General features: G+C 43.0%; 1 protein-coding gene across 1 annotated transcript; it reads left to right on the forward strand.

Annotated features, from left to right (window-relative positions):
- Nucleotides 1–3,783: 3,783 nt before the first annotated feature.
- LOC120060977 (keratin, type II cytoskeletal 8-like) lies at nucleotides 3,784–9,511 on the forward strand. The gene is made up of 9 exons (XM_039010436.1): nucleotides 3,784–4,289; nucleotides 6,047–6,255; nucleotides 6,973–7,033; nucleotides 7,132–7,227; nucleotides 7,532–7,696; nucleotides 7,881–8,006; nucleotides 8,154–8,374; nucleotides 8,489–8,532; nucleotides 8,664–9,511. The coding sequence occupies exons 1-9, from the start codon at nucleotides 3,876–3,878 to the stop codon at nucleotides 8,936–8,938; spliced, it is 1,611 nt and encodes a 536-aa protein (XP_038866364.1). The 5' UTR covers nucleotides 3,784–3,875; the 3' UTR covers nucleotides 8,939–9,511.
- Nucleotides 9,512–9,848: the final 337 nt, after the last annotated feature.

Consider the following 9,848-nt stretch of genomic DNA (forward strand, 5'->3'; position numbering starts at 1 on the left):
CAGAGGCAGGAACTGGAAGACTAGTCGGGATGGAGGAAAACATGAACGGTGCAAAGTACAGCGAGATCCTTGATGAAAACCTGCTCCAGAGTGCTCAGGACCATAGACTGGGGCGAAGGTTCACTTTCCAACAGGACAACGACCCTAAGCACACAGCCAAGACAACGCAGGAGTGGCTTTGGGGCAAGTCTCTGAATTTCCTGGAGTGGCCCAGCCAGAGCCCAGACTTGAACCTGATCTAACATCTCTGGAAAGACCTGAAAATAGCTGTGCAGCAACGCTCCCCATCCAATCTGACAGAGCTTTAGAGGACCGACAGAGAAGAATGGGAGAAACTCCCAAAATAAAGGTGTGCCAAGCTTGTAGCGTCATACCCAAGAAGACTTGATGCTGTCAAAGGTGCTTCAACAAAGAACTGAGTAAAGGGTCTGAATACTTATGCAAATGTGATATTTCAGTTTCTTATTTGTAATACATTTACAAAATGTAAAGTATTTTTGCTTTGTCATTATGGGGTATTGTGTGTAGATTGCTGAGGGGGAAAAAACAATTTTATCAATTTTAGAATAAGGCTGTAACATAACAAAATGTGGAAAATGTCAAGGGGTCTGAATACTTTCCGAAGCCACTGTATATGCTGATTGATGTTGTACAGCTCAATAATACTGGAATTCTCTTCCTGAAAAGATTACCCTACTCGTTATGGCAGGCCACACATATTCCTACATTATACAAGTAGTATTGAGGTAATCAAGATTGCGAACACAACAGCACTATACCTAGACAAATGTCTACTTGCCTGCAACTTTTGTCAGTCTTCAGTAAATCACAACACAGTTAACCATCATCATCTCATCACCATGATATTCTGACATGGTTTTCTGTAACATATTGCCCCAGACACAGATAATGCATGCAGCCTCAGGCCTCGCTCCATACTACTACAAGTCCCATTGGGGGAATTTGAATGAGAACCTAGCCAGTTGGTGCGGTTGTCCCGGTTTCCATTTATAACTGGTTGTGCTGAGAGACAACTATGGCTGATTGAGAACATGATGGTTCAGAAAAGTATTATTTAACTAATAGTAAAGCGCCTATGAGGTCAATTAATCAAAAAACGGTGTCTGTGATATGATATCAGGACATGGCCTATTGGCAGCAGTAATTCATACAAGTTCATTCATGTATGCAACCAGGGATTGAAACAAAGAGCAATAGTTCTGCTTGGCAACTTCATTCTATGAGATTTACTGACGAGCCTCTGAATCCTTGTCATGTGTCAAATTTGACTATTTTAAGCTACAATTGAAGTCGGAAGTTTACATACACCTTAGCTAAATACATTTAAACTCAGTTTTTGACAATTTCTGACATTTAATCCTAGTAAAAATGACCTGTCTTAGGTCAGTTAGGATCACCACTTTATTTTTAGAATGTGAAATATCAGAATAATAGTAGAGAGAATTATTCATTTCAGCTTTTATTTATTTCATCACATTCCCCGTGGGTCAGAAGTTTACATACACTCAATTAGTATTTGGTAGCATTGACTTTAAATTGTTTAACTTTGGTCAAACGTTTTGGGTAGTCTTCCACAAGCTTCCCACAATAAGTTGGGTGAATTTTGGCCCATTCCTCCTGACAGAGCTGGTGTAACTGAGTCAGGTTTGTAGGCCTCCTTGCTCGCACATGCTTTTTCAGTTCTGCCCACAAATTTTCTATAGGATTGAGGTCAGGGCTTTGTGATGGCCACTCCAATACCTTGACTTTGTCATCCTTAAGCCATTTTCCCACAACTTTGGAAGTATGCTTGGGGTCATTGTCCATTTGGAAGACCCATTTGCGACCAAGGTTTAACTTCCTGACTTATGTCTTGAGATGTTGCTTCCATATATCCACGTAATTTTCCTGCCCCAATGATGCCATCTATTTTGTGAAGTGCACCAGTCCCTCCTGCAGCAAAGCACCCCCACGACATGATGCACCCTCGTGCTTCACGGTTGGGATGGTGTTCTTCGGCTTGCAAGGATCCCCTTTTTCCTCCAAACATAACGATGGTCATTATGGCCAAACAGTTCTATTTCTGTTCCATCAGACCAGATGACATTTCTCCAAAAAGTATGATCTTTGTCCCCATGTGCAGTTGCAAACCGTAGTCTGGCTTTTTTATGGCGGTTTTGGAGCAGTGGCTTCTTCCTTGCTGAGCTGCCTTTCAGGTTATGTCGATATAGGACTCGTTTTACTGTGGATATAGATACTTTTGTACCTGTTTCCCCCAACATCTTCACAAGGTCCTTTGCTGTTGTTCTGGGATTGATTTGCACTTTTTGCACCAAAGTACGTTAATCTCTAGGAGACAGAACGCATCTCCTTCCTGAGCGGTATGACGGCTGTGTGGTCCCATGGTGTTTATACTTGCGTACTATTGTTTGTACAGATGAACGTGGTACCTTCAGGCATTTGGAAATTGCTCCCAAGGATGAAGCAGAGTTGTGGAGGTCTACAATTTTTTTTCTGAGGTCTTGGCTGATTTCTTTAGATTTTCCCATGATGTCAAGCAAAGAGGCACTGAGTTTGAAGGAAGGCCTTGAAATACATCCACAGGTACACCTCCAATTGACTCAAATGATGTCAATTAGCCTATCAGGAGCTTCTAAAGCCATGACATAATTTTCTGGAATTTTCCAAGCTGTTTAAAGGCACAGTCAACTTAGTGTATGTAAACTTCTGACCCACTGGAATTGTGATACAGTGAATTATAAGTGAAATAATCTGTCTGTTAACAATTGTTGGAAAAATGACTTGTCATGCACAAAGTAGATGTCCTAACCGACTTGCCAAACTATAGCTTGTTGACAAGAAATGTGTGGAGTGATTGAAAAACGAGTTTTAATGACTCCAACCTAAGTGTATGTAAACTTCCGACTTCAACTGTATGCTAAGAGGTGACACTGTTCAACTACATGACAATTTGAATAAGCTGAGGGAATGCTCAAGAAAAGGTAAAACAAAGTTCATATGAGGCTGATTAACTTCATGACATTCAACATTCATTTCAGAAATCTCTAACAGATGAATATATTAAAAAGGGTTCATAAGTCAGTTGATACACTATTACTTATAGATCATTATGAATCTGTAGAAAACGGTTAGTAAGACATTGGTTGAAATTGTGTGGTTGATGTTTTGATGCTTGGCAAATAGTGTGATTAGTAAGAAAATCACACCATTTAAACCAATTTGCTATGTGTTATGTTTATTATTGATTCCTAAACTAAACTAATGATTAACAATCTACTTATAAAGCCTAGAAAGCCTTATATTAATGTAAAGTGTTACCATCCAAACTTACTCAAATACAATAATACCTGAGCATACAACAACATAAATAGATCAGAAAGTTTAGCAAGGAGCAGGGTAAGGACTGACACAAGACATCAGATCTGTTTACACAATAGCCTGCTGAGGACATACTGCTCTCATATTTCACCACAGATTTCACATTCTAACAGTTATTCTAAAGCCCCAGCCCCTATGCCGTACCTCCATCACGGGAAAAAACACCCCAAAATACCAACAAAATGGTGTTTTTCCTAACAGGCTCCAAAAGCCAGGTTACGGTTTCGTGGGCTTGTGTTAGAAACTAAAAGTGTTCTGTTACACTGCACAACTCCTCCCTCTCCTACCATTCACCCAGAGGCCTGGCCAATGAGAGTTAGCCATTGGCCCCTCCCACCAGGGAGGCTCTTAAAACCAGTGTTGTAGCTAATTCTCTGTCTATCCACTCAGGTCTCCCCAGTACTCCAGACAAGCCACCTGCCACTCTATCTCCCCCTTATTCTCCTGCACTCACCAACCACTCAAGACCAGCCAGGATGTCGGTCAGGAAAACCACCAGCTACACAGTCAAGTCCTCTTCCTCCGGGGCAGCCCCTCGCAGCTTTAGCAGCATGTCCTACTCTGGACCCAGCCAGGGGGTCTCTCGCCAGAGCTACAGCGCCCGCAGCTCCTATGGAGGGGCCAACAGAGGCATGGGAGGTGGGTTCGGTGCCGGTGGTGGAGGCGGCAGCTACATTTCCAGCTCCTCTGCCTATGGAGGTGGCATGGGCCTGGGGATGGGGATGGGGATGGGTGGCGCCTCTCATGCCCCCATCACTGCTGTCCAAGTGAACAAGAGCCTGCTTGCCCCCCTTAACTTGGACATCGACCCCAACATCCAGATCGTCCGCACCCATGAGAAAGAACAGATCAAGGGCCTCAACAACCGCTTTGCCTCCTTCATTGATAAGGTCAGTCCTGGTAACTTGTCTGTCTGTCTTTCTGTGCCTATGAAGATATCTGACAATGTAGTTTGCCTGGAGCTTGTAAACTGCCAGAAAATGTAAAAGTGAAGTAGAGACAGTCATGTACTATGGGATTTTATGAATCTATCTCTATTAGCCATTAGAATGCTGAGGTGTCTGTTGTGTAATGAATGTGGAACAACAGAGAAGATCCATAGAAAAGTCCACGTTGTGTAATGCTGGTACACGCCATTAGAGCTCTGTTACAGTATGTTAGGTTGATTACAAGCACAAGCAAACTCATGAGTTTGGAAAAGGGAAGGAAATGTAGAAAAGTCTGTTATTGAACAAAGCACAGATACAGTCAAACTAACTACTTGTGATCGTTTTTCCCTGGGTTCTCAAGAATTCACATCTCATGGTTTTGCAGTAATTGTCCTTTTATAGTGATGAATAACAAATGTGCAGCAGGGTGGGGTGGGGGAGAGAGTTTATACAGAAGGGTGTCTGTCTCTGGTTAGAGTATAGCTCATAGCTAGTGATCTGGTTTACATTGGGAATGGCTACCCTGACCCTGCGGAGGGGTGTATGTGACCCGCCGCTACCCTGGATGACATGACAAAAAAGGTCATACACCTGAAACACAGACAGGAGCATTTGGTCATCACCATCATTGCTATGCTTACGCACATTTCACATTCCTAACAAGTCTTGGAACAATGGAGTGAAGTTCATTGATAGGGTAGCCTATACTGGTAGATGGAGGGCAACATCTGAACACGGTCTAACATCAATAGATAACATTTACAAGTGATAGCAATGTTTGATATTGCTTTCATTCATGCCTGGGGGGCGTTTTCTTTCTGGGTTTTCTACTGGCCTATCTGTCCCACATGCGTAGGCTGCTCCAGTGGGTTAATATTTTAAAAGGGCAGCTGGTTTCATGTTCGAGCTAACACTAGTGGATTGATTACATAAAAAGGAGCAACACTAATCAGAAAGAGATTTCACCTCTGCATGTTTCCAAAGAAACTAAATAAAAATGTGCAAATAGACTCTCTTTTCTTATCGTGATAACAATTCCCTTTTATACTTATTTCTAAGTATTGACTCTTAACCAATACCAGTTGACGCAGCCATTTCAGGAGAATTCCTGATCTCACCTGAGGCTCAGCCAGGAGCATTGTCCACTGACAGCCATCTATCTATTTTCTCACCCTATTGTTAGTAGCCAACATGTCAGTCTGCATGCTCTCCCCCTCCCCCATTACACCTACCTGTATACTGCAATCAAATATTTACATTCTAGCCGTTTGGATGAAGCCCCGCCTATAACTTTGTCCTGTTCCTCTCTTTTCTCCACTTCCCGACCGTGCCCTTTTAAAACAGGAAAACATGAAGGAAGCCTAAATCACCAGCTCTTTCCATCTGCCCCCTCTGCCTCCTGTCAGGATGCACGTCATAGCTTCCTTGGAAAAACAGCTTGCTAGGTCTATCCTGAAAACAGAGGCAGCTGTCCGTACAAGTTCCAAACACTAATTGAAGCAATAAACACCCTAATTTAATGAGGATGACATGATTGTCATGGATGAGTCATGTTAGCCCACCATCAAAGTTCCTAATGTCCTTTTATTCAAAAATTATATTATTCTCTTTATTCTCTCATATAAAAACAGAAAAAGTCCCAAAGGCAACAATATAATATGATAAACTCAGTGTGCCTATCAAATGAATAAACATCTACCCCCTCTCTCTACACATAGGTACGCTTCCTGGAACAGCAGAACAAAATGCTGGAGACCAAGTGGGGTCTCCTCCAGGGACAGACCACCACCCGCTCCAACATTGATGCCATGTTCGAGGCCTACATCGCCAACCTGCGCAGACAGCTCGACGGCCTGGGTAACGACAAGATGAGGCTGGAGGCTGACCTGCACAACATGCAGGGTCTGGTCGAGGACTTCAAGAACAAGTGAGTTAGACTTCAAGAAGAAGTGACTACAAATGTTACTCCTTTTACCTAGCAGACCCTCAGCCACATTCTCAGCAAATGCTGTGATTAGGCTTCTGTCCCAGTGCATAGCACCATTGTAGAGATAAGGTCATGGAATGCATGTTAGTAAAGGGAGTTTCATGGAGTTTTTGATTTAATCAGTAATACAGGACACACCAGTAATAGGTCATTTCAGTACTATGGATGGACAACACCCAACTGCGGTCAATTGTTTTCATATCATAGGGATTACTCCATTGAATAAGCGTTTCCTGGAGGGACCATTCTATTTCATATATCTGGAGGTGAAACTCATTTAGATGACAGAGCTGGATGTCTTTCAGCTTCATGTCACACACCTGCATCATGGCGCACACATCAGTGTGTCAGTCCTGACAAATTATATGAGCATTTAAGCAGTCTATGTCCTTAGGAGAAAAAGCACAAAGTAAAGAAACACCACACAAGTTTGGCATGGAGTCAAGTTACCACAGCAGAAAACAATTCCCAGACGCATATTTGTTGTGGACGTAGCACTCATGCCCCCTAGTGTGAAAATTGTACATTACCTATATAACTATAATAACACATAATAAATAGTTACAATATAATTATGACATAGAAATATATAAAATGTAATCTTGAATATATGAATATCAGAAAAAAGCTAACAATGGCTCTGTATCTTCTTCTCAGGTATGAAGACGAGATCAACAAGCGTACAGAGTGCGAAAATGACTTTGTGCTCATTAAGAAGGTTAGTAACTTAAGTTTGGATCCCATTCGTTTTTCTGTCATTCTCTTATTGTCATCTTGCCATCTTAGTAACGTATTGATTGTGAATGTTCCACTCAGGACGTGGATGAGGCCTACATGAACAAAGTTGAGCTGGAGGCTAAGCTGGAGAGTCTGACAGATGAAATTAACTTCCTGAGGCAGATCTATGAGGAGGTACGGCACTGAGCTCATCGCTTAGCTACTTCAGTTGTTAATAAGACACTCATTCATTACAACCAGTTGTGTTGTTGGCGGCTTCCAACAACTGCTCTGATGTATTTGCGTATAGTTTATTTATTCACTAAGTTATGGCATACGGATCTGCTTGGTATCTGGACTTTGATGTCAAACTGATGGACTCAATCTGGGTGGGTTTTTATCTCTGGGGAAGGCAGACGTCTGAAAGCCTTGTCTGCAGTAGGCCAAGTGTTTAATGGTCTCTCTCACCTTCTCTCTCTTTCCTTCTCGCTCTTTCCAGGAGCTGCGTGAGCTTCAGTGCCAGATTAAGGACACCTCAGTGGTGGTGGAGATGGACAACAGCCGTAACCTGGACATGGATGCCATCGTGGCTGAAGTGCGCGCCCAGTACGAGGACGTCGCCAACAAGAGCCGGGCAGAGGCGGAGACATGGTACAAGAGCAAGGTACAGTAATGGGCTTAAATATATTTTTTCTCCCTTTGGCCACTTAATTATGTTCAGGTCTGCTAATAGCCTTTCAGTACATTGTATGTGGTTCAAATGAACATAAGTTGATGTCACATGGTTCGTCCACACTAACCATGTATTACCAACAAACCATCCACTTTCGCCTCTGTTGGATGTTTAGTATGAGGAGATGCAGACATCTGCCACCAGATATGGGGATGACCTGAGATCCACCAAGACAGAGATCTCCGACCTGAACCGTATGATCCAGAGGCTGCAGTCTGAGATCGACTCCGTCAAGGGACAGGTACACAATAAAGAATCTCTGTGCTAAGAATTAGATTGGTGGCATGTAGACCCACATGATGTTGACAGAATAGAGTATTTTTCAACGGCATTATCAATTTGATAAAGAGCAGAAGTAGCGACATGCTGCGTCTTTGTCATCTGTTAGCGTGCCAACCTGGAGAACCAGATAGCCGAGGCTGAGGAGCGCGGTGAGATAGCAGTGAAGGACGCCAAGCTCCGCATCAGGGACGTGGAGGATGCCCTCCAGAGAGCCAAGCAGGACATGGCCCGGCAGATCAGGGAATACCAGGACCTGATGAACGTCAAGCTGGCCCTGGACATTGAGATCGCCACCTACAGGAAACTGCTGGAAGGAGAGGAAGACAGGTGAGCGGAAATGGGAAACATCAATTTGAAAGTACAGTGTAATCTTAATATAAGATAATGGACATTTATTACCAAAAACATACATTTTCAAAAGGGTCTTCTTTTCACCACCAGGCTAGCAACTGGTATCCAGTCCATCAACATAACCAAACAGAGCTGTAAGTACCTGCTTTCTTCAAATAAAACCCTGTGTTTTCCCCTTATGTGTTGTGGTGCATTCATAACATCTTGATATTCATATTTAGCCAGCCCCTACTCACCTGTTGTCTCTCTCTGTGTCACCTTACAGCTAGCTACAACTCCTTCCCCTCTGAGAGTGTTAACAGCAGCTACACTAGCGGCTACTCCAGTGGCTTCTCTGGCGGATACGGTGGTGGATACGGCAGTGGATACGGCGGTGGCAGCAGCTACAGCTCTGGCAGCGGCTACGGCGGCGGCAGCCGCTACGGCGGTGGCAGCGGCACCAGCATCACCACCCAGAACAAGAAGAGTGTTGTCATCAAGATGATCGAGACCAAGGATGGCAAAGTTGTTTCTGAGTCCTCTGAAGTGGTGGATGATTGAGCGACTGGATAATGCCCCCTTGTCTACTCTCTTGCTCACCATTGTAACAATTCAAGTGAAAGGCAAACAATGCTACATGAGAAGAAATATAAATGTGGCTGTTAAGCAATAAACATTTTTAATCCAACCAAAGATTTGAAAGGGACCAAATAATATTTTTCTTGTTCATACTGTATGTCTTTTGCCTTTTCTAATTCTGTACTAAAACAAAATGCCTGCAGTTTGCTACACCACAAGTAAATAAGCAAAACCATAAGTTGCAACTTGTAGTACATTCTGTCCAAACCTATGCAACCCTGTTAACTGTATAGAGGGCCATTCTCTGAGTTCAGTTGCATGAAATGGATGATAACGTTGTGTTCATGAGTAGTGTTGCTCAGAGTGAGTGTGAATGTAACAGTGCAGCAGCCGTGTTTTTGGTCAACTAGTCTAAAATGTCTGCTAGGCTTAAGTAGAAGTAGCATGACTTCCCTGTCGTGTTCTATTGGACGCCAAGGAAGCTGCCCACAGTGTACTGTTGCCTGAGGTGCTGTTTTTGCTACCAAACAATTAAATGTGTTTACTGGAAACTGCTTGGGTTGTCTGAGTTTCTCGTCTTGATTCTGTATGCATATAGGTAGCCTAGTGGTTAGAGCGTTGGACTGGTAACGGAAAGGTTGAAAGATCAAATCCCCGAGCTGACAAAGTAAAAATCTGTCGTTCTGCCCCTGAACAGGGTAGTTAATCCACTGTTCCTAGGCTGTCATTGAAAATAAGAATTTGTTCTTAACTGACTATCCAAGCTAAATAAAAAAACATTTTTATTGTGAATTCCAACATGGCAGCCATGATTGCGTAATCTAGAATTATGAGCTGTGTTCAACCCTGTCACTCAGAATTTCCCAACTTGGCTTGCACACATAAATGAGCA

The sequence above is a fragment of the Salvelinus namaycush genome, chromosome 16 (genome assembly GCF_016432855.1).
Source record: "Salvelinus namaycush isolate Seneca chromosome 16, SaNama_1.0, whole genome shotgun sequence".
NCBI classification, from domain to species: Eukaryota; Metazoa; Chordata; class Actinopteri; order Salmoniformes; family Salmonidae; genus Salvelinus; species Salvelinus namaycush.

Bases quoted from the DNA above. Each gene is read 5' to 3' on its own strand.
- LOC120060977 (XM_039010436.1), top strand. From the start codon at position 3,876: ATGTCGGTCAGGAAAACCACCAGCTACACAGTCAAGTCCTCTTCCTCC. The intron at 7,228-7,531 runs GTACGGCACTGA...CGCTCTTTCCAG, and splicing joins TGAGGCAGATCTATGAGGAG to GAGCTGCGTGAGCTTCAGTG. The intron at 8,533-8,663 runs GTAAGTACCTGC...GTCACCTTACAG, and splicing joins CAACATAACCAAACAGAGCT to CTAGCTACAACTCCTTCCCC.